Source organism: Mus caroli, unplaced genomic scaffold (assembly GCF_978045245.1).
Source record: "Mus caroli unplaced genomic scaffold, Mus_caroli_1 scaffold_9, whole genome shotgun sequence".
Lineage (NCBI taxonomy): Eukaryota > Metazoa > Chordata > Mammalia > Rodentia > Muridae > Mus > Mus caroli.
In genome coordinates this window covers 32,092,957-32,118,675 of record NW_028227264.1, presented here as the reverse complement: position 1 = coordinate 32,118,675, position 25,719 = coordinate 32,092,957, and the positions used below count along the sequence as shown (strand labels likewise).

Genomic DNA, 25,719 nt, shown 5'->3' with positions numbered 1-25,719 from the left:
AAAAAAAAAAACCATCGACAAACTAGTGGAAGAAGGGAAGTACCCCAACACAAAACACTGTGTATTAAATGCCATTAGCTAAAAATCACACTTGGGGGCATTCACGTGGAGATGGGGTGGGAGTGGGGAGGAGGTGTGGGATGTGGAGCAGAAGGAGGGTTTATGGGGGCGGGGAATGGAATGTGGAGTGTAAAAAAATTAATTAAAAATAAAATTAAATTAAAAAAAAATCACATTTGGTTGAGAAGAATGTAATAATTTCCACTAGAGGTCTGAAATAAGCCAAATTTCACTCTTTTTACTTAGCATATTACTTGGAAGTAATTGGCAGAGTGTTTGGCCAATGAATAGAAACATAACATCTGAATTAGAGACAAGAAGTACAATTTTCTCCTTAAAGCAGACAGCATGAACTCGAATGTACAGAACCAGCAAAAGCACACACACAGTAAGTTTACAAAGTTGTAAGATAGTAAATAAAAAATCAATACACAAATATTAGTTTAAATTCTAAGTAATAGTCATGAGTTATTTGAAAACAAAATAAAAAAACATGAACTTTGAAATGGTAGGAATAAAAATAATAAAATAAAAAAAAACTAATAAAAAATCTACCCTTTAAGTTTAAGAATAACTTGAAAAGGTGATCGATTGATCTATTGAAACCAACAAAACTTTGATGGAAGAAAAAGAAAACAGAAATACACAGAACACTATTCTACATAGATGAAGTGGCCAGTTATGTTAAAGGTTCTATACAATCTGATCAACAAATTCAGTGCAGTCCTTATTAAAATTGCAAGCAGTTTTTCATTTTAGAAGAAAAAAATGAAAGAAAGGAACAAATTTCAAAAATGTTTATGAAATCTCAGAGACTCTGAACAATCTTGCAGTAGAAGATTAAATTTGCAGAAGTCAGATTTTCAGATTTCAAAATTCATTACATTTTACCTATTTTCATTTGTTTATGCATTTATGCATAGTATTTGTTTATTTTTGTATCACACACAAACACATTCTCCCAGAGGACTATGTGTAGGTGCTAGTTCTCTCCATCTACTCTGTATGTCTTGAGGATTGAATTTAAGTCATCAGGATTGGCAGCAATCCCACTGAACCATTATCTCTACATAGAAATATTTCTTCAGTGTCATGGCAATCTTAACAGTGTGGTAATGACTTGAATATAGCAATGTGAACTAATAGAATAGAATAGAATTAGCAGGAACTATCTCTCACTTAAACGGCAAATGATTTTTGATATGACTGCTAAGAACTTTAAATGGGAAAGTTCACTCATTTCAATCAATATTCTTGAGGAAATTGGATGTCCACATTCAAAAGAATAAAGTCAAATTCTCATAATGTATGTTTTTTTTTTTTACAATTTAGTTATGTTTCAATTTTAGTTTTAACAAAAAATGTTACTTCAATATCCCTACTTTATTCAACCAATACTTGTACAGTAAGTGAAGGAAACTTTTGTCACCAAGCTTTGGCTAAATGTACTTAACAGAAAATATAAAAATGTTTATGGAACCACTCATTGAATGGTTTCTGTACAGATATGGCCAGAGTTTTAAAGTAATGACAATTTTGAATTCTACTAACAACAAAACTTCAACACACAGAAGTAATTATTTCCTCATTAAATATACACTGAATCCACAAAAACTGTCTAATCTTTGGATAATGGAATTCTTTTTTTACTAGCTGTTGTTTTTAGTAACTTGTTTATTTTTATACATTACATAGCTTACAGCCAAGAGGGGTTGTCTATTCAAACAATATGTACCATGAAGTCAATTTACATGGCTTTCCATAGCATTTAACAATGAAGTTAAGCCATTTTGCATGTGAATGTGTTAGTGGAAATAAAACACAAATGGATATACTCATGGAATCAGGAGATTTCGTGCACCTAATATAGGAAGTCAAGAGCCTAGCAGGTATGTTTCCTCTGTACACAAAAATATGTGGAACACTAGGGCATATGAGCAATTTAAATGGATATATAACTTTTACACCAGCTACATGTCTAGGAACTTTCAGCTCTAAATGATTCTAATACCCTTCAAACTGTTCCCCATAAGAGGTTCTACACCAATGAATCCTCCTAGCAATTATTTCTGATTGGAACCTATGGTTCTAAATTTCTCAGAATTGTAGAATCAGCATGTTATAAACCATCTGAGTGACGGTTTCATAACTGGCTCTTGCCAAGAATTAGAAAAAAAAATTGTATTTACATTTCAAATGTTATCCCCTTTCCAAGTTTCCCCTCTGGAAACCCCTATCCCACCTCCCCTCCTCTTGGTTCTATGAGGGTGCTCCCCACCCACCCCCCACTCCTGAGTCCCTGCCCTGTCATTCTCCTACACTGGGGCATCGAGCCTTCACTGGATAAAGGGCCTCTCCTCGAAACAACTGAAAATTGGCCAAACATGAAATTAAGATCTTAAACTATCGGTCAGGCAGTGGTGGCGCACGCTTTTAATACCAGCACTTGGGAGGCAGAGGCAGGAGGATTTCTGAGTTCGAGGCCAGCCTGGTCCACAGAATGAGTTCCAGGACAGCCAGGGCTACACAGAGAAACCCTGTCTCGAAAAACAAAACAAAACAAAACAAAACAAAAATCTTAAACTATCATGCTCTTAGCAAGAGACTTAGGGGGAAGATTTACAACACAGAATTTCACAGTGCTATCTTGTATATGCTTCTACACATACAGAGAGTCAAGGAAAATTTGTTAAATTGATTACACTAAACTTTAGAAATCATATGTATATGGAGACATATTCAACCAAGTGAAAATTTTACGTATACAATGGGAAAATTATAAGTCACTTATCTGGTATAGGATTATCCTTAGAAATCAACAATAACAAAACCAACCCAGTTAAAAATTTAAATAATTCATCTCAAGGGACTTTGGAAACATCCATTAAGCATTGGAGAAAATGCTCTAAATTATTAGTCATTTGGGAAATGAAAACTGACAAGAAAAACACAGCACTTGTAACCTATTACAATGGCTATTCCCTAACAAATGATGGAAAAGAAGGCAGTGAGTCTTTTTTTTTTTTGAGACAGGGTTTCTCTGTGTAGCCCTGGCTGTCCTGAGACTCACTTTGTAGACCAGGCTGGCCTTGAACTCAGAAATCCGCCTGCCTCTGCCTCCCAAGTGCTAGGATTAAAGGCGTACGCCACCACACCCGGCCTGGCAGTGAGTCTTTATCTCTACTGGTGATCGGAATGTAAAATGGTAAGGGTGGATGCATGAATTATCTTTCTAAATATAAAAATGAATACCAATTTAGAGAAGCTTGAAATCCCTTCCAAAATTAATGAAAGTGGAACTTTAGAGGACTCGATGCTCAAGATACAAGAAACAGAGATGGGGTTTCAGATGGGTACCAGAGGATTTGGGTTGTCTTATGTTAGGTTCCACCTGTGTAAGTGATCATTTGTGGAAGAAATTTAGTGTCATGTGTGAATATAATAATAGGATTCTAATGCTAACTGATTTATACAAATTACTTGGATGCACAATGTCTGACAAATATTGAAGATAAAGACACTAAGGCCCTAAAGAGTATGAAAACTAGAACAATGCAGCTAAAAGAAAGAGATTGAACTTGGGTTGTCAGGTATTCTCCGCAAGCCTGTTTACACTCTTAGCCACATCACCAGCCTAGACTTTGAGTATTTGCTTCCTGACTCTTTGCCCCCCTGGTTAGCTCATGGACTCTAATGATCCTCTTTTACTCCTGATTCAGTGTTTGCATAGAGAAATCATTCACTCATTTTTTTCATTAACCAACATGTTAATATTTTTTCAGAGAGTGATAAAGATCAACCCCTTCTCTTTGATTTGTGCAGCATGTTAATTACTGTTTGAGGAGTAAAGCAGCCATTGCCAAGCTAAAGACTCAAGATTTGCTTGCAAGAAGAAGGAGGATATGCTGAAAACAAAACAAAACAAAACAAAACAAAACAAAACAAAACAAAACAAAACAAAACAAAACAAAACAAAACCCTGGATGATCTGAAGGTGGAGCTGTTCCAGCTTCAGTTTACCAAGTTGGCAGGTGGTGACAGGAGTCATGTGAAAAATCCATTGCCCGTGTCCTCACTGTCATTAACCAGACTCAAAAAGAAAACCTCAAGAAATTCTACAAGGGCAAGAAATATAGGCCTCTGGACTAGTGACCCAAGAAGACATGTGCTGCTGATTAACAAAGCATGAAGAGAAGCAGAAGACTAAGAAGCAGCAGCAGAAGGAGCAGCTCTATCTCATGTGCCAGTATACAGTCAAAGCCTGAGGTGGCAATGACAATAAAGTGCAAGACTTGAAAAAAAAAAAGGTTGTGGCCAATCTGAAAAATATCCTATAGATTCATTTGAGAGACATGCTCCAAAAATCTTAAAAACTGGAGGAAAGTGTCCTATATGGTCATTTCTGGTCTGTAGATCTAATTGTCCACAATTTACAGTAGTTTCATGTTCCTTGGTAGCCTTCATTAAGTACTGAATATGGAAAAACTATGAGAAGATGGATCATCATGCCAGGTCTAGCATCCCTGAGGATATAGCCAATGGAAATGAAGTCACCTGTCAGAACCTTATTGTTATCTAGTGTTACAGCTGTATATTTGCAACAACAAGACATGGATTCAGTTTATGGTCCATCAATAGAATGAAGAGTAAATAATTTATGACATATGCCATACACTATATTTGTAAAATATATTATTACTCAGATATAAAAATGAAATGAAATGAAATGAAATAAAATTCTGTCATGTGTAGTAAAATGTGTGAAGCTAAGGATACTGTGCTAAGTGAAATAAGCTGGAAAAATGCCATGTGTTCTTTAATATGTTGAAAATTATAGTACAATTGTGATTAATAGTTATTTGGATTAATAGTGATTGGGAACGGTCTTAGATGAAGAACAGATGATAATTCAAGAAGAGTGGCTAGATAACCCATCTACTCTATTGCATATTGTATTCAATGCATACTCTATCTCTATGTAGGAACACAATATCAGACACCATTAATATATATAATTATCATGTGGAAATCAAGTGTTTAATAATGAAAGCCATTGCTGATGTGAATTTTTGAGGTTGTTTTTACACAGGTGGTTGCACAAGAAGCTACCAGAAAAGATTACAGTAGAGGGAGAAGAGGGTACTGAGGAAGTCCAGTCAATGAGACAAAGGTAGTGTGGGGCATTGGGCTATGCAAAGACAGTCTGGTCTCCAGTTGAGCTGAGGTGGAACCTCCGTACCCGGTGGTGATAATTCACCTACATGGGACAGAAGGAGTTCTCTCATGTCTCCTGGAACTCTGGCTCCTGTCGAAGTTACCAACCCCCACAGCCCTCACAGGAGAAGCATGGCTAGCAGTCACATAGACAATGTCCCAAGCTTCTGCCCTTCAGGCTAAACTCCTCCCAGTTACCTAGCAACAGTAAGATAACAGCACACCATAAGAGGGGCTGCTTGGCCCCACCTTGCTCTCTTACTCCCCTTACTCTTTCTCCTCTCCTCTCTCCTCATCCTCTCCTCTCACTCTCTTACTCCCTCTTACTCTCTCTTTCTTACTTTCTAGTCTTTCCTCTTTCTCTCTTTTTCCCCTTCTCTCCTCTTGGCCATGGCCAGTCTCTTTCTGTCTTCTACCTTTTCTCTTTTCCCCTGCCTTTCTACAATAAAGCTCTAAAACTACAGACTGTCTCTGTTTATCAAGGCCCTTACTCTCGCCTGTGTGGGAACCTCACTCCCTCAGCCCTCTCCCCCATAACTCCGGGGCTACAGGGTGTTGCCCTGGGCCCCTTGGTTGGGGGCTGCCCCTTGTCCACCCCCTGTCGCTTAGATGCCCACCTGGGGCCAAGTGGAAAATGTCTGGCAGCCCTCTTGTGTCCTTCTGCCCAGAGCATAGGAGGAACTCTGGCTGGACATGGGCTATCCTATCTTGCCCCTCTTTCCCCTGCCCCCTTTAGTTCCCACAGATGGTAGCAAGAGGACGGTTACACCATTCATATGAGACAGAACCAGCTAAAGAAGACACTTTGCACACAGAGATACATCAGAACTCCAAGTTTCACAAGACTGACCATAAGTGATCTAGTTCAGGCTTTTTATGCTCTCTTTCTCTTTCTTTTTCTCTTTCTCTTTCTCTTACTCCCTCTCTCTCTCTCACACACACACTCTCTCTCCCTCTCTCTCTCCCCATATTGTTCCTGGCAAGTTTCCTCCTTGCTCCCTCTCTCACACAGGTTTCAGCTGCAAGCTCCAGACTCTGCATCCCCTTGGCTTTGATCTGTGACTATTCAAATGACTCTGCCTGGCAGCAGCACCTGCCAAAGCAGTGCTTGCTCTGAGCTCTGTTCATCCCTCCCTATACCTCCTTTAGTTCCCACAAGGTAGGACATTAGGAATCATCTCCAGCAAAAAGCCCACTGAAGAGTGAAGTGTGGAGATACCTGGGAGAATGTGCTTTCAACCAAGAGAAGAACAGTGTAAAAGATATCATCTAAAAGTAACTCTGGAGAGACTTGAGGTCCCAGGGAGTGGGAAGACCTGGCTGGGGGTAGGGTGGGGACATCCTCTTGGAGACAGGGGGAAGGAGGAATGGGATAAGAAACTGTTGGAGGTCAGACTAGGAGGGGATCATCGATGAAGTATAAATTAAATTAATTAAAAAATGTGGTTTTCTCATCTTACCTTCTTCATGTCTTCAAAGCTCATGAACATAATATTGAAATCATGTCTGTGTTCATACCAGCCTCTTATGTGGTCAAACCAAAGGCTTCCTGTCACTGGGAAGAAAGGTAATGAGTAAGAATGCAAGCTGTGTGTGCCTATAGTAAGCAGTACACTCTATCCTTTCTTCTCTGTTAGGAAAATTTCAGAAATAAAACAGAGTTGCTGCAATGGACATCTGTATTAGTATTTAAAATGTTTAGTGGTTTGGGGAACAATTAACTGACATTTATCAAAATACCCTATGTAAATTTACCACACAAGTAGGAAGGAAGCAACACCCAAGGCCCTGAGGCTGAAGATAGCTTTAAGGCACACTGTTTTGTTTTCCTCCTTCTCCACAGAGGGTGCACCTCTCTATTTCTCCTCTTGTTTAATAAGATATTTGGGCAACAATATTCACTGTGTAAGGTAGCACAGAATCTGAATATTATCTTACAAATGAGTGAGACCTTGGCTTCACACAGTATGAACCTCTTGAATTAATTAATCCTCCTAAAGTACTGGAATGAACACCTGGGTATAAAACCTTACACAGGCCCATGGGAAACATACACTCACCTCAACATTCTCTCTGCCAGAATGGATCACTCTACCCTTGTCACTAGCTGCAAGGAATTTGTAGAATAGCTATAAACCAAAATACTTCCTTTGCTGCCTTGACAATCTTTCAATGGTGCACAAAGGTACAATAACCAGGTGGTGGCAAATGGAGTTGACATATAATTGTCACTCAAGATTAATTCTTTGGGTTTTGCTTTTTGTTTGCTGACACTGATTTTCTTTCTTCTTTTCTTTTCCATTTTTCAGAAATAAAACTTATGGATTTGCATTCCATTTCCCTGTTCTATTTCTTTAAAATGTGTTCTGTAAGTCTGAAAATTTGGCCAGCTGGAATATTTGGTGTAATTTACTTATGTCTGGGTAAAAGGATGAATACTTACCATTCCCATCTAGAAATGTTTGCATAAAACTTTCTACAGTATCTGGACTTTGAAGTATAAGCATCAAATTTGAGAAATGAAAATAGGAGATCAAAACGTCTTTAGGATTTCTGTAGATATAAAAAATCTGTAGATAGAATTATAGAATTATTTCTTTTAACATTCCTTGGTTAAGCTAATAAATTACCAAAACAATTTACAGTATTTGAGTATGACAATAAGTATAATTATTTCCTCTAGTATTTGACCTGTGCAAAGGCAAGTTCCTATTTTGTCTTTTTGGTAATTGAGACAGTATTGTAATAAACATATTTTCTCCATGGCATTTCATACATGCCCAAGAATGTATCTAAGTTCTTAGGAAGTAATATTATTTGTAATTCATAAATACTGAAAGTTAATTTGCCTTATATTATCAAAATAAACTGTATTACAGCTTTGACAGGAAAATTAATTTGCCTTGAGTGTCAATTAGTGGGTATTATGTGATATTATATGTACAAAGAGGGCAGTGGAGGAGATAAGTTTAAAAACAAAAAACAATAACCAGACCAATATACATTTTTCTTTATATCTTTCAGAAAATTAATATAGGTTAAAGCTATAAATAGTATAAAAATTCACACATAAAAATAATAATCTTGTCTATCCACAATCCTAGAACCTGAGAGTCTAGGACAGGAGGAAGCTCTCATGCCAGCCTTGGCTCCACAGCAAGTCTTTATCCAGACAAAATAAAGGAATAGAGGAAGGAAAAGATAGGAAAAAACAAAAGAAATCAAAACACAAAAAACCTACCCTTAAAGCAAGTAAAGATTTATTCAATATGAGTTAATTAAAAAACAATCAGTTTGATAACACCAAAATTAAGAATGTTTCTAATAAATCTGAAGTGCTAGTGTGGGTTTGTACCCATGTGGTGGCCATCTGTTCTTAGTGAATACAGGAAGAGAGGGATGAGGGTGTGTGAGGGTGGGACTAGGAGGAAAGGCAGGATAGGGACTCCAATTGGGATGTAAAGTGAATAAATAAGTAGATAAAACAAAAGAGAATGTTGCTAATCAAAACATTCATGGAAAAGCAATGTGAATTAGCTGAAATAGATTCTTTGCTAGAAGTGATGTAAAGCAAACTGACTGAAGACTGTAAAAAAATGTTGGCTGATGACAGAGTCTTTTCACAAAATGAAAAATAGTTATGTCCAATAAACATCAAACATGATTACTCTCACTATGACTATGAAAATTAAGATCTACTGGAGACACATTTTGGTAGCTGCCATGTTAATAAACATTTAAAAGTCTGATAAAATCTTGTTCATGCACATTAAACTAAAAAAAAAAAAAAAGATAAATCTACTTTCTACAGAAACAAAGCTGAGTACTTTGGTACTTGTGGTTATGCAGTTCCATTTATAGATGTGGATTCTAGAGAAGCTGGTGGAAGAACATCCAGCAGACAGATCCAAGAGGGTTCATAGCAGCTGCATTATAATAGCCGAATATTGAAATAACCCAATTATACAGAACTTAGAGAAGGCTTTTTTGTGAGTACAGTAAGTGACGAAGGTCTATGACATACTTTGGCTTTTTTGTCCTTGAGACCTTTTGGTACTAAGTAATATGGAATGTGGGAACTGAAGATGCGAGGTGATGGCATTTTGGCATAGTCTAATTTGTGAATATTGTACTCAAAAAATGGCGCTCTATCCATTGTTTCGATGTTTTCAGTTCTGTTCCGATGACCCTCAAAACAAATCAAGCAGAGGATCTGCTGGGTCCAGATGGTACCTGTAAAAATAGATAACAATCCTGTTTTCAGTCTTGAGGTAGGTTTTATAATGAATACCAACAGTAGTGCCATCCATCTAAAAAATTTTGATTTGGGCCTTTTCCCCCCTTTACACTCTAAGCATGATTGGATATGTTCAGTTATTATTTCCTTTTGTCTGTATTTAACACTCAAGTACATAAGGCTGGAATCAATGATTTTTGTTCCATTCTCACATAAATGAATGGAGGTAGTTGTGATGCAGATTATTCTTGTAGTGTCTGTGTACTCTATGTTTCATGTGGAGTCCTTTTGATAATGTTTAACTGTTATTTATACAACATTTGCAGGTATTCACAGGAAAAGTACGTTGTCACTACATGTGGACACAGTGTGGTACTTACATCTTACTGCAACTTTTTCTTTTCCTTTCTTTCTTTCTTTCTTTCTTTCTTTCTTTCTTTCTTTCTTTCTTTCTTTCTTTCTTTCTTTCTTTCTTTCCTTCCTTCCTTCCTTCCTTCCTTCCTTCCTTCCTTCCTTCCTTCCTTCCTTCCTTCCTTCCTTCTTTCTTTCTTTCTTTCTTTCTTTCTTTCTTTCTTTCTTTCTTTCTTTCAACTGTTTGGACCCTTCTACCATATTTTTTCTTTATTTTCATAAAATATATATCAGATAACTGAATGTCACTTTCTTGTTGTTCATGAGTAATTTCATTTCTGAAATTGCTTCATTATTTGTTTGCCTGTAGTAAAACTATTAGAATCAAATATTTCTAGTTTCTACCCCTTCTCTTGCTTTGCATGTTCAAACACTTCTCTGGCATATTCCCAGCAACAGATCAGAACACACATGTTAAAAGTGGACACAAAAGATTTCAGCGTTCTTACTGATATTTGGTTTCTTGATCATTAGTGTCAAGTCCTACAGTAGAAATATTTGGGAAATACAAAGTTACCATGCTATTCCCTTTAAGGACAGACCCAGATGTGATTAAATACCATAGTGGTGAAGTTATTGTTTTTGATTTATAAGTTACCTATAACATGCATTTATTAAACTTTAAAATAAAACTTAGCAATTAATTTTATTTAATCTATTTCATTAGGTTTAATTCACTAAATTAAATTCATTATATAGATAATAAGTTTATTATTAATAATAGATAATTTATTTTTATAATTTATTTATCATTTATTGTTTTTCCCATAAAATTCACTGCATTAAAATAAAAATAATGTATTAATTAATTAATTATTGTTTATTGATGGTTATCTCAGATAACTAACTGGTGGACTTGATTTGCTTGGTCGCTACTTCCAATGAAGTGTGATGAGTCTGAAATTTTGAAAGAACTGCTCATGACATCAGTTCTCAGAGCTTGTAATAATGTATGTGTCTGGTATCCTGCATTGCACAAGATGAACAGCCATTGTCCATTTCAGTCTTACTGAGGACCGCCATAAGCACCTAGTGAATGTTTAGTGGCTGAGTTATTTAGTTATTATCTACAGTGAAACAGACTTCTTTTCTCACAGAGTTTTTCAAGTTCTGTAACATATTATACATTGCAAGGATGAAAAGCAAAGTAGAATTTAGTACAAACAAAGAAATATTTTTGCAAACTATCCTTACTGAAATGGTCAAACATGGACATAAAAGCTTGGTGTTATTATGTATGGACAAGAATACTTCGGGAGAAGCATGAGAAATATTAGCAGCTGTAGCCTTACTCTTTAGTCTGTGTCAAACACTGCAAAAACTCAAACCAAGACATCCAAGTTTCAACTTCTGCTGAAGTAGAGTTACCTTCACAAATGGAATTTGAGAGCATGTACCTGCAGAAAAGGGCCATACAATAAAACAGAAGTTCTTATGACTAGCTTGTCCTGATTAGGCTTCACAAACCTCAAAATTAATCCTAGGAAACCCCACTGCTCAAGAACTTTTTTCCTGTTTTCTGAGAATTTGAAGAATATTACAGTTGTCAACAAATTAAATGTATTGGAAATTGATCATTGTTTGAGAAAAAGCCTCTAAATAATAAAGCATTTGTCTTTTTTGCAGAAAAAAAGGTTTTGGACTATCTTCGTCTCGTTCAACAGGCTAAGGCATTCGTCATCATTTACCAAGTAGCTGCTATTGGCCACGAACTTTTTACCTCTCTATTTTTCCACAGTAAATTAAAATATATGCATAGCTATATATGCCATAGGGACTTGAGTTTCATTTAATCTTTCTTTGACCGTAACTTGTTCTAAAATTTAGGTTGCAGTGGCAGCTGATATTGCTTGTCTGATGTGATTTGGAGTTATCATAGAGACAAATCCTTGTGCATGTGTGTGAGGAGTTATCTCTATTAGGTTCACCCACTTGGGCTTCCTGACTGAAGATAGAAGGTGACAAGCTTCTGCCAGAGTGACTTCTTTGACATGATAAATTCTTTCATTTTTGCAATTAGAAAAGAAACTAATACAGTTTAATTGGCATCAGTATGTTGAGGACATTTATACACTTATCAAACCAAAACAAAAGATCAGCATAATATGTCTAAATAAGACACTTACCAGACTTTGGATATGTGACAATGAAGATGTCATCATCTCGAATTTCAAAATCTTCCATATTTTCCACTATTTCCATTTTAACTAAAGTTTTCTGAAAATTATAGCCTTTGAAGTTAACCAAATATTCATCTTTATTGTCCATAATTTGACACCTAGAAAAAAATTTATTCACAATCTTAGACTTTTTTTTTTTTGAAACAGGGTTTCTCTGTGTAGCCCTGGCTGTCCTGGAACTCAGTCTGTAGTCCAGGCTGGCCTCAAATTCAGAAATCTGCCTGCCTCTGCCTCCCAAGTACTGAGATTAAAGGCATGTGCCACCACCGGCCAGCCACAATCTTAGACTTTTACCATAGTAAGTAATAGTTACTGAGTGGTCTACATGTGACAAGCACCACTGAAATGTCTCTCATGTATTAAACACATTACGAATACAAGATTATTTAAATTTATAATAGTCTTGTATTGCTACCACTTTATTATCACTATACGAGATATGAGGAAACAAAGACGGCAAGAAGTTAGATATATTTTTCTATAATTAGATGTGGGAAAAAGCAATTCTAATTCTAAATATACAAATGTGGAAACTAGGGTACAGGGAATATAATCAAGATATTCAACATTGTTCAGTTGGTAAACATATAAATACTTGATAACTGTTAGACACAGAATTCAGGTTTATAAGAGTGTCTTTGTATATTATAATTTTATTCCTTATACTTTTGCTATGAAAATAAGAAAAATCCTTAAGGAATATGCTTCGATTCTTTTTTACTAGACTACAAATCACTTTTTTTAAAACAATTTTTTATTAGATATTTTCTTCATTTACATTTCAAATGCTATCATGAAAGTCCCCTATACCCTCTCCCTACCCTGCTTCCAAACCCATCCACTCCTGCTTCCTGGACCTGGCATTCCCTTGGCATATAATCTTTGCAAGATCAAGGGCCTCTTTTCCCAATGATGGCTGACTAGGCCATCTTCTGCTACATATGCACCTAGAGACACGAGCTCCGGGGTGCTGGTATTTCATATTGTTGTTCCTCCACAGGGTTACAGATCCCTTCAGCTCCTTGGGTACTTTCTCTAGCTCCTCCATTGGGGGCTCTGTGTTCCATCCAATAGATGACTGTGGCCATCCACTTCTGTATTTGCCAGGCACTGGCATATCCTTACAAGAGACAGCTCTATCAGGGTCCTATCAGCAAAATCTTGCTGGCATATGCAATAGTGTCTGCATTTGGTGGCCAATTATGGGATGGACCCCGGGTGGGATAGTCTCTGGATGGTCTTTCCTTTAGGCTCTGCTCCAAACTTTGTCTCTCTAACTCCTTCCATGGGTATTTTGTTGCCCATTCTAAGGAGGAACGAAGTATCCACACTTTGGTCTTCCTTCTTCTTGAGTTTCATGTGTTTTCCAAAGTGTATCTTGGGTATTCTAAGTTTCTGGGCTAATATCCACTTATCAGTGAGTGCATATCATGTGAGTTCTTTTGTGATTGGGTTACCTCACTCAGGATGATATCCTCCAGATACATCCATTTGCCTAAGAATTTCATAAATGCATTGTTTTTAATAACAGATTAGTAATCCACTGTGTAAATGTACTACATTTTCTGTATCCATTCCTCTGTTGAGGAACATCCGGGTTCTTTCCAGCTTCTGGCTATTATAAATAAGGCTGCTATGAACATAGTGGAGCATGTGTCCTTATTACCAGTTGGAACATCTTCTGGGTATATGCCCAGGAGAGGAATTGCTGGATCCTCTGGTAGTACTATGTCCAATTACAAATCACTTTTTATCTCTCACTGGTGTTTATAAACTCAACATCTGAGGGGCAATTTCTAATAAAAATATCTTATCTGACTAAAACCAATAGTCTTTAGAAACATCCTTCTTCTTTGGCCACAAATATTGTATGAAAATATTAATAATGGTATTATACTTTAGAACAGAAAAATTTAAAGTAAAATGTGTTGTAAATAATTTTTTTTAAAAGTATGCTATAGAGATTTATGTTTCCATATGGCATTTTCATGCATACTTGTTTGAAGTTACCCTCTCACACTTCTCCCAGTCTCCATGCTTTCTGCTCATGTCTACATTCATTATTTACCTTACATGTCATAAATGTTTTATTACTCAAATGTCTTCTTTTCTTAAAATTATCTTTTTCCCTCTTTTTGTCTTTTTTCTAGTTTCATTATGTATATTCAAATTCCCATGTAACTACATATATGTAAAATCTGGAAACTAGGATCTGCATAGAGTAGAGAACATATGGTGCTTTGTCTTGATGAGCTTAAGTTACCCCACTTAATACAATATTTTCTAGCTTTATCCATTTTCATTTAAACTCCACAGTCTCATTTTTATCCATTCATTGGTAGGTAAATATTGAGCCTGATTCTGTTTCCTTGTTATTGTGAATATAGAATCAAAGATGATGATGATGATGATAGCATCAAAGGCCAATTAAAGGCAAAAATTTCCTGCTGGTCAAGAGAATAAAATCTCTGACCTGGGTGGACATATAGCATTATAGACAGGCAGTACAGTGATCTGACTATGGGATACCCTAGGAAGGCAGTTTTATCTTAAGCCATACTAAAAAAAAAAAAAAAAAAAAAGATAAGAGGAATAGTTTTCTATTATTAAGATAATATACTTGTCATCTTCAGAATCCCAGTCCTCCAGTGTTGTCTGTATAAGCTACCATGTGTGTCTGTTGGGTCTGCCCAACATTTTCTTTTTCATCTTTTACTTTTAGGTGCTAGCTAGAGATAAATATGCTTTCTCTGATACTGTGGGTGTTTCAATTATTTTTAAATCTCCCTTCCTGCTTTGTGGTTGCTTGTCCACAAAGTTGCTGACCTCCATGCTGGTTCAACTCAAATGGTAAGCCTTTTTCTCTTTCTTTTTCCTACCTGTAAGCAGGGTCTGAGATTTCAGCTTGTCTGCCATGGAGTTTTTCTTTTAAATTTATCTAATACATTTGTCCATGAGGTTACATTGATATTATAGTCTGATCTTAAGTTCTTTTATTACTGAGATAAAGATTCCCAAGAGGGAACTCTGATAACCCCAGTGGCATGTGTGAGTCTTGAGGACTCCCCAAAAATATTTTGGTAACACATGAATGCAGGTATCTGTTTGAAATGATATAAATTCTCTTGGGCATATGTGGAAGAGGAGTAGAGCTGGCTCATATTGTAGCTCTATTTTGTTGTTGTTGTTTTGTTTGTTTTCAAGACAGTGTTTCTCTGTGTAACTCTGGCTGTCCTGGAACTTACTCTGTAGACCAGGCTGGCCTCAAACTCAGAAGTTCTCCTGCCTCTGCCTCCCAAGTGCTGGGATTAAAGGTGTGTGCCACCACTGCCTGGCTGTAGTTCTATTTTTATGAGTTGCTTTTAGAAGATTTTATCCTGATTTTTGCACTATCTTCATCAGCTTACTCTCTCATTAATAATTAATAAAGATTCCCTCATCCTCTCCAGTGTTTGTAGAAATAAGGTAAAGTTAGAAAGAAGGAAAGAAGAAAGAAACAGTGAACAAACAAATGGACTGCTGGACTCTCCACAAAATAACCCAGGGATAGAGGGAGATCATCCATCTGTGATGTAAGTCTTGGTGGAAAAAACATTAGTTTCAATAACAAAGAACAAACAAACGAACAATCATTAGAAACTACAAAACAGATTGCAGAATCTCTTCCAAGGGACACAGTTTCAATGAAGGATTACCTCCTTCTAGTGTGAGTGGTACTGCTGGGCATTGGCACCACAGCTCAAAACTAAGGTAAAGTGAGCATGCCCAGGATCATAGGATCGGAGGTGAGGAGGACACAACATCTGCTCCAATACCACCAGGAGTAACTGAGACCAGCAGGATCCAGGGACCCAGGAACCCTGCCTAACCAGGGGATCAGAATGCTTCCAGTCTGTGCTTGGGCATGAACTCTACAGCCAGTACCACAACAACCGAAGGAGGCTCCACTCCCACATGCTCTAAAACACCAAGGATCCCAGAATCCCAGGATCCCAGGAGCTTGGTCACACCAGGATTGCAGGGTCCCAGATACAGCTTGACTCCCAGCTCTGACATACCCAGGATCTCAGAATCACATGATTCCAGAATCACAGGATCACAGAGACAGCTGGACTCTGAAGAGTTCTGATTCAATCAGGATTACAGGAAGGACAGGCTCCCATCAGATATAGTGAAGGCAGGAAGCACTAAAGATAATCAGATGTCAGGAGACAAGTATAAAAACAGAAGCAACAGAAACCAAGACTACTTGGCATCATCAGAAAACAATTCTCCCACCATAGCAAGTCCTGGATACACCATCACCTGGTAAAAGCAAGATTCAGATCTAAAATCACTTTTCATGATAGTGATGATAAAGGACTTTAAGAAGGACATAAATAACTCCCTTAAAGAAATACAGTCAAACAGAGGAAACAGCTAGAGGCCCTTAAAGAAGATACACAAAAATCCCTTAATGAATTACAGGAAAACACAATCAAACAGGTGAAGGAAATGAACAAAACCATCCAATATCTAAAAATGAAAATAGAAACAATAAAGAAATCACAAAGAGAGACAACCCTGGAGTTAGATAAACTAGGAAATAACATCTATGTTACAAATGCAAGAGCACCCACATTCATAAAAGAAACTTTACTGAAGCTCAAAGCACACATATCACACCCCTCACAATAATAGTGGGAGACTTTAACATCTCACTCTCAGCAATGGACAGATCATGGAAAGAGAAACTAAACAGAGACACAGTGAAACTAACAAAAGTTGTGAACTAAATGGATCTAACAGATATTTATAGAACATTTCATCATTAAGCAAAAGAATAGTCCTTGTTCTCAGCACCTCATGGTACCTGTTCCAAAACTGACTATATAATTGGCCACAAAACAGGCCTCAACAGATATAAAAATTGAAATAATCCCATACACCCTATCAGATCACCACAGACTAAGGCTGTTCTTAAATTCCAAAAAGACAATGGAAAACACAAATACACATGGAAGCTAAACAACACTCTACTCAATGATAAATTGGTTAAGAAAGAAAGAAATTAAAGATTTTTTAGAATTTAATGAAAATGAAGACACATCATACCCAAACTTATGGCATACAATGAAAGCAGTGTTAAGAGGAAAACTCATACCTCTAGTGGCTTCAAAGAGAAACTGGATAGTGCTTACACCAGCAGCCTGACAGCACACCTGAAAGCTCTAGAACAAAAAGAAGCAAATATACCCAAAAGGAGTAGACTTCAGGAAATAATTAAATTAAATCAACCAAGTAAGAACAAAACAAACTATACAAAGAATCAGTCAAACCAGGAGCTTGTTCTCTGAGAAAAATCAACAATATAAATAAACCCTTAGCCAGACAAACAAGAGGGTACAGAGACAGTATCTAAGTTAATAAAATCAGAAAGTGAAAAGGGAGACATAACAAGGAAATCAAAAAAAAAAAAAAAGCATCAGATCCTACTACAAAAGTTTATACTCAACAAAATAGGAAAATTTGGATAAAATGGACAATTTTCTAGACACATACCAGGTGCCAAAGTTAAAAGAGGATCAGATAGTCCATCTAAACAGTCCCATAACTCCTAAAGAAATAGAAGCAGACATTAATTGACTCCCAACCAAAAAAAGCCCAGGACCAGGTGGGTCTTAGTTCAGAGTTCTATCAGACCTATGAAGAAGACCTAATACCAATACTCTTCAAACTTTTCCACAAAATAGAAGCAGAATGAACACTACCCTATTCATTCTATGAAGCCTCAATTATGCTTATACGTAAACCATACAAAAACAAAATAGAAAGAACTTCAGATAATTATCTCTTATGAACATTGATGCAAAAATACTCGATAAAATTTTTGCCTAATGAATCCAAGAACATGTCAAAAGTTTCATTCCTCACGATCATGTAGGCTTTACTTTAGAGATGCAGAAATGGTTCAATATAAGGAAACCCATCAACATAATCCACTACATAAACAAACTCAAAGGGAAAAAAAAAACCACATGATCATCTCAGTAGATACTAAAAAAGCATTTGAAAGAATTCAGCATACCTTCATGTTAAAAGTCTTGGAAAGATCAGGAATTTAAGACCTATACCTAAGCATAGTAAAAGCAGTATGCAGCAAACCTGTAGCCAATATCAAACTAAATGAAGCAATCCCACTAAAATCAGGAATTAGGTAGGGCTGTCTACTCTCTCCCTTTCTATTCAGTATAGTATGTGAAGTTCTAGCTAGAGCAATTAAACAACAAAAAGAGATCAAAGGGATACAAATTGGAAAGTAAGATGTCAAAATATCACTATTTGCAGATGATATGGTCTTATACTTAAGTGACCCCCAAAATTCTACCAGAGAACTCCTAAAGCTGACAAACAACTTCAGAAAAGTAGCTGGATATAAAATTAACTCAAACAAATCAGTAGCTTTCCTTTACTCCAAGGATAAAGAGGCTGAGAAAGAAATTAGGGAAATGACATCCTTCACAATAGTCACAAATAATATTACATACCTTGGTGTGACTATAACCAAGCAAGTGAAAGATCTGTATGACGAGAACTTCAAGTCTCTGAAGAAAGAAAGAAAGAATATCTCAGAAGTTGGAAAGATCTCCCATGCTTATGGAATAGCAGGATCAATATAGTAAAAATGGCCAACTTGCCAAAAGCAATTTATGGGTTAAATGCAATCCCCATCAAAATTCCAACTCACTTCTTCATAGAGTTAGAGAGATCAATTTGAAAATTAATTTGGAATAACAAAAAACCCAGGATAGCAAAAACCATACTTAACTGTAGAAGAACTTCTGGGGCAATCACCATCCCTGACCTCAAGCTGTACTACAGAGCAATAGTGATAAAAACTGCATGGTAGTAGTACAGAGACAGGCAGAAAGATCAATGGAGTAGAATTGAAGATCCAGAAATGAACCCACACACATATGGTCACTTGATATTTGACAAAGAAGCTATAACCATCCAGTGGTAAAAAGACAATATTTTTAACAAATGATGCTGGTTCAGCTGGCAGGTCAGCATGTAGAAAAATGCAAATCAATTCATTCTTATCTCCTGTACAAAGATCAATTTCAAGTGGATCAAGGAACTCCACATAAAACCAGATACACTAAAACTTATAGACGAAAAAATGGGAAAGAACCTCAAACACATGGGCACAGGGGAGAATTTCCTGAACTGAACACCAATGGCTTATGATCTAAGATCAAGATTTGACAAATGGGACCTCATAACATTGCAAAGTTTCTGTAAGGCAAAAAAATACTTTCAATAGGACAAAAAGGCAACCAACAGATTGGGAAGAGATCTTTAGCAATCTCACATCCTATAGAAGCCTAATATCCAATATATACAAAGAACTCAAGAATTTAGTCTCCCAAGAATCAAATAACACTATTAAGAATGGGGTACAGAGGTAAACAATGAATTATCAACTAAGGAATATCCAATGTCCAACAAACACCTAAAGAAATGTTCAACAGCCTTAGTCATCAGGGATATGCAAATCAAAACAACCCTGAGATTCCACCTCACACCAGTCAGAAAGTCTAAAATCAGAAACTCAGGTGACAGCAGATGCTGGTCAGGATGTGGAGAAAGAGGAACACTCCTCCATTGCTGGTGGAATTGCAAGCTGGTACAACCACTCTGGAAATCAGTCTGGCGGTTCCTCAGAAAATTGAACAAAGTACTACCTGAGGAACCAGCTATACTACTCCTGGGCACATATGAAGAAGATGCTCCAACATGTATTAAGGACACATGATCCACTATATTCATAGCAGCCTTATTCATAACAGCCAGAAGCTTGAAAGAAAGAAGATGTCTTTCAACAGAGGAATGGATATAAAATTGTGGTACATTTACTCAATGGAGTACTACTCAGCTATTGAAAATGATGAATTCATGAAACTCTTAGATAAATGGACTAGAAAATATCATCCTGGGTGAGACAACCCAATTGCAAAAGAGCACACATGCTATGTACTCACTAATAAGTAGGTATTAGTCCAAAATCTCCAAGTATCCAAGATACAATTCACAGACTACATGAAGCTCAAGAAAAGGAAAACCAAAGTGTGGATGCTTCGGCACTTCTTAGAATAAAATACTCACAGGAACAAATATGGAGATAGAGTGTAGAGTAGACACTGAAGGAAAGGCTGTTCAGAGACTGTTCCACATGGGGATTCATCTATTATACATTTACCAAATACAGACATATTGTGGATGCCAAAAAGTACATGCTGAAAGAATCTTGATATGGCTATCTCCTGAGAGACCCTACCAGAGCCTTACACATATAGAGGTAGATGCTTGCAGCCAACCATTCGATTGAGAGTAGGGTTCCCTATAGAGGAGTTAAAGAAAGGACCAAAGGAGTTGAAGGGGATTGTAACCCCACAGGAAGAACAACATTGTCAACCAACCATTTTCCCCAGAGCTCCCAGGGACTAAGCCATCAACAAAGGAGTACACATGACTCCCATATATGTTGCAGAGGATGGCCTTGTCATGCTTCAATTGGAGGAGAGGTCATTTATCCTCTGAAGGCTTGATAGATTCCCCAGTGTAGGAGAATTGAGGACAGGGAGGTGGGAGTGGGTGTGTGGGTGTGTGGAAGAACAACCTCACAGAAGCAGGGAGAGGGAGGATGGGATAGGGGGTTTTTGGGAGTGAGGAAAACCGGGAAAGGGTTTTTATTGCACTTGAAATGTAAATAAAGAAAGTATCCAATAAAAAAAAAACAAACAACTAAGGGGAAAGCCTCATAATATTTGCACTGTGCTTTTAATAGCAGTATATTTTATGCAGATTTAGAGGACACACACACAATGTCTCTCTCTCTCTCTCTCTCTCTCACACACACACACACACACACACACACACACAGAGAGAGAGAGAGAGAGAGAGAGAGAGAGAGAGAGAGAGAGAGAGAGACAGACAGAGAGACAGAGAGACAGAGAGACAGTGAGACAGAGAGACAGAGAGACAGAGAGACAGAGACACACACAGAGAGAAAAACATACAGAGACAGGCAGAGACATTGAGAGAGACAGAGACAGAGAGACACTGACACAAAGAGACAGAAAGAACAAGGGGTAGGTACTGGTTATTGCATAGGATAGGTCAGTACTAGGAAATGCTAACAGAGGACTGACAAAAATTCATTTTAGGAAGAATCTTGCCGAATTGGAGGTTAGCAAAGATCTTTTTCCTGCATGGATTATCGTGGGAGTCAGGGAAAGAGGCTTGGGACTGTATTCTATCATTTGACCTACAGAATAGTTATATATAGAGGGGAAGAACTTTGAGTCAGAATGTAGCAATGTCCTGTGATATGAATATCTGGTTTGAGCCATAGCTAGTGGTAGACTATGGAAAGTTGTGCCCATGCAAAAGACCTTTAGAGAACAGAGGACCGTAACATCCAGTTTATGTTTAGAGAACATAACACAGATGTGGATACACCATGGGACAAGGTAGGTAGTGCTGGACATCCAGGAGTTAATGAGTGAGCACAAATCCAATGACTCCAGGAACCTGTTAACAGTGATAGAAGCTGTTATATGATTACTTGCAAAAGTGACACATTTGTGTGATTCTGTATAAATAAAATTTTAAGGGGCCTGAGCTTTCATTTTCTCCTTTCCTGATGACAGTCTATCTGTGGGCTTCTGTAGTCTTGTGTGTATACCTTCAAAGGTTTGAGTGCCATTGACTAAGTATGTGTGATTTATCCATGGCTACTTACTTACATTCTCCTTCACCTTGTGACTTCCCATCACTGCCCTTCTTTCCTGGCATGAATGGATCTTGGACCTTTCAGGAGCATGTGTACACCACATCCCTTAATGCAGTTTTAATTTAGTATAGCAGTTTTGCTATTTCTTTTTTTCACTAGATATCTTTTTCCTTTACATTTCAAATGTTATCCCCAAATCTCCCTATAACCTCCCCCCGCCCTGCTGTCCAACCCACCCACCCTGCTTCCTGGCCCTGGCATTCCCCTGTACTGGAGCATATGATCTTCGCAAGACCAAGGGCCTCTCCTCCTAATGATGGCCGACTAGGCCATCCTCTGCTACATATGCAACTAGAGACACAGCTCTGGGGTGGGGGGTACTGGTTAGTTCATATTGTTGTTCTTCATATAGGGTTGCAGACCCCTTTAGGTCCTTGGGTACTTTCTCTAGCTTCTTCATTAGGAGCCCTGTGTTCCATCCAATAGATGACTGTGAGCATCCACTTCTGTATTTGCCAGTCATTGGCATAGCCTCACAAGAGAGAGCTATGTCAGAGTCCTGTCAGCAAAATCTTTCTGGCATATGCAATAGTGTCTGGGGTTGGTGGTTGTATATGGATGGATTCCAATTGGGGCATTCTCTGGATGGTCCTTCCTTCCATCTCAGCTCCAAACTTTGTAACTCTAGCTTTGATCTTTCTTGTTCCATTTTTTTCTTTATTGGTGTTTTGATTTTGTATTGATAGGCTTTCTTAAAGAACATAGTTTAGCATGGCCATGGGAGTTTCCTGCTTTAGCATACTGACTATTATATCATATTAGCATACTAATGACTACTAATATTAGTCATCCAAAGACTCCAAAAAGTTTACCAGAGACCTCCTTCAATTGATGAACAGCCTCAGCAAAGAGGCTGGATACAACATTAGCTAAAAAAAAAAAATCAGCTCTCCTTTATAAAACAATAAATGAGCTGAGAATGAAATTTGAAAAGCAGCACACTTCATAACAGCCACGAATCATATAATATATCTAGATAGACATCTAAATGTATAAAGACCTAAAAAAAAAAACCCCACACCAATTATAAAAAACATTCTGCTTTTCTCTGTAAGCACTTCACACACACACACACACACACATGTAATTTTATGTATCATAAAGTCTAGCATCCATAAATGAAGGAAAGCATGAATATATAATTGTTTCATTGCATTATTCTATTTTTGAGATTGTATGGAGATTAATGTATTTAGAGTGCATGATACATTAATGCTTGAATGATATTGTTTTTGTGAAACCTGGTGTGATAAAATATACCAATTAACACAAAATGGCCTAACCAATAGCAGCTATAAGTACAATTATAGTTAACAGCCTGTTTTATATGTGCTAACATCTTAGTTATTTGAAGTATTTATTGCCATAAAGCATATTAATAGGTGCAGACTAGTAAGAAATATAATAAATATAAAAAACCAGCTGAAAATACATTATATAAAATACTAATATAGATAAGATCTACCTATTAGTAGTTACTTGTAAAATTTCAATTAATAATCTCAAAGAACAAAAAGTTTGAATATTATTTAAAACTTTCTCTTATTAGCTTTTAATTGAAATTAACGTCAAGAAAGAAATAAAGTAATTAAGCTAATTCAATAAATTTATTCTCATTCAGACACACACACAAAGATAGAGATAGAGAGATAGATAGATGAGAGAGAGATTACATCTTTTTATTATTTTATTTTATTTTTTTATGAATCTTTTTTTTAAAAGAGAGATTACATATTTTCAAAATTCAGTCCAGACCAGTGTGTGTGCAGGACCTGCCAGTGAAATCTCTACTTAATACTTAAATAGGTAAAAGGTTATCAATGGGTCCAATATCTTTAAAAGTATATATTTCAGTTGCTTATTCCAAAGGAATGTCTGTGTACATTAAGAAATTTAATGTGTCAAAGTAAAAAAATCTAGTTCTGTCCATGTTACATGCCATCTGACAACATTTCATTTCTAACCCACTTGATTAACACAAGTCTGAGTTTAGATATCTGCAAAGAAGAACTAGAAAAGTGTTCACCTTAGAGTCACCCATGTGAAGCTTTTTTTGGAGTTGTTAGGTCAGTACAACTGAAAGATGTAGCTTGGGTTAAGTCTCTAGTGATTATCTTTCTGGCTTGCTGAAGTCTAGGCAACCTGACTGGTGAGTAATGGGAGCAGAGTACTTGGGCTCTACTCACAAGTATTGGCTTCAAGTTGCTTGGTGAAGTGATATTTTGACATTTACACCATAATTTTCCCAACAGGTTACCCACATTATCACTAAATGAGCATTGTGATTTCCAACAAATCTGGTTGCTGAGCAAAGTGTCAGGTCAGGCTGCCTCAAAAAACACACTGAAAGAAATTGCCAGTATTTGTTACTTATTACATATGGTCACTCTAGTATCTGTCTTTTACCATAAACTGTCTCTCAGAAGGGAAAAAGGTAGGTAAGAGATATTCATATACATTTTTTTTTAGGTTGGTGTTTTCAGGTGGTCTGTAGTTCCTTATTGTCTTTCAAGTGTAAAGAAAAGAGAAAGGCAGAAAATTCAAGAGAAAAGAGTAGGTAAGTCATGCAGAGAAGAAGCTGAGTCTTGAAAGATGCTAAACACTTACCTTTTGACTACTTGCAGTTGCAGATCAGTTGCAGAAACAGAACTAAGTCTGGTACAGTGTTAAGAACAGCAAGGACTGAAGGGTTGCTGAGGTACAAATAGCCCTTACAGAGTTTGTTTTGGTTGAGTAATGTACTTGGAAATACATTAGAAGTTGTCTAGGTAAGTTGTGTAAAAGTTGACTTTTGTAAAAATCTATCATATTATTATAGGACTTTCGAAAGGAGGAGGAACTACAAAGAGCTGCAGGAAAACAAGGTACCTATTTACTCAGTTACACAAATTTCTAAGCAAACAGTTAAGATGTATTTGAAGGGACAGCTAAATGAGTTTGATGACTTACTTGGATAAAAAGTAACCCTGTAAATCTGTCTGGGAGTGGGAGGGTGACTGCATTTCTCAAGGTTTTATCTTCACTCTCCCATGCCCCTGTTCAGACATTCATATTGCCTGTTTCTTTCATTACAAAACCAGCCTGCAGCAATAGAGAGATATTTGGTTTTATAACTTTCCTGAGAAAATAAATTCATTTTCTTTTTTTTTATTAATTAGGTATTTTCTTCATTTACATTTCCAATGCTAAGTCCCCCAAACCCTCCCCCTCACCTCTCCCCAACTCCCACTTCTTGCCCCTGGCATTCCCCTGTACTGAGGCATATAAAGTTTGCAAGACCAATGGGCCTCTCTTTCCACTGATGGCCGACTAGATCATCTTCTGATACATATGTAGCTAGAGACTCGAGCTCCGGGGGGTACTGGTTAGTTCATATTGTTGTTTCACCTATAGGGTTGAAGACCCCTTTAGGTCCTTGGGTACTTTCTCTAGCTCCTCCATTGGGGGCCCTGTGATCCATCCAATAGCTGACTGTGAGCCTCCACTTATGTGTTTGCTAGGCCCGTGCATAGCCTTGCAAGAGACAGCTATATCAGGGTCTTTTCAGCAACATCTTGCCAGAGTGTGCAATGGTGTCAGCCTTTGGGGGCTGATAATGGGATGTTTTGTTTCCAATTCTAAGAAGGAGCAAAGTGTCCACACTTTCGTCTTTGTTCCTCTTGAGTTTCATGTGTTTTGCAAATTGTATCTTGTATCTTGGGTATTCTAAGTTTCTGGGCTAATATCCACTTATTAGTGAGTACATATCATGTGAGTTCTTTTGTGATTGGGTTACCTTA

At 37.1% G+C, this 25,719-nt stretch overlaps 1 protein-coding gene across 6 annotated transcripts in view; it reads right to left on the bottom strand.

The window, feature by feature from the left end:
- Window positions 1–24,717, bottom strand: part of LOC110303061 (amine sulfotransferase) — a 28,160-nt gene extending 3,443 nt beyond the window's left edge. Inside the window, exons 1-7 of one of the 6 annotated variants that reach the window (XM_085842762.1) lie at window positions 24,548–24,717; window positions 18,630–18,686; window positions 16,161–16,289; window positions 12,049–12,200; window positions 9,299–9,507; window positions 7,718–7,844; window positions 6,735–6,829 (exon numbers count right to left, since the gene is read on the bottom strand). In XM_085842762.1, the coding sequence (XP_085698888.1) occupies window positions 6,735–6,829; window positions 7,718–7,844; window positions 9,299–9,507; window positions 12,049–12,190 (573 nt within the window). In that variant the 5' untranslated portion in view covers window positions 12,191–12,200; window positions 16,161–16,289; window positions 18,630–18,686; window positions 24,548–24,717. Of the gene's footprint in view, window positions 1–6,734; window positions 6,830–7,717; window positions 7,845–9,298; window positions 9,508–11,290; window positions 11,320–12,048; window positions 12,201–16,160; window positions 16,290–18,629; window positions 18,687–21,539; window positions 21,679–24,547 lie in introns of those variants that run through there. The other 5 variants (XM_085842763.1, XM_085842765.1, XM_085842761.1 and 2 more) reach the window with 5 other exon arrangements.
- Between the last annotated feature and the right edge of the window lie 1,002 nt (window positions 24,718–25,719).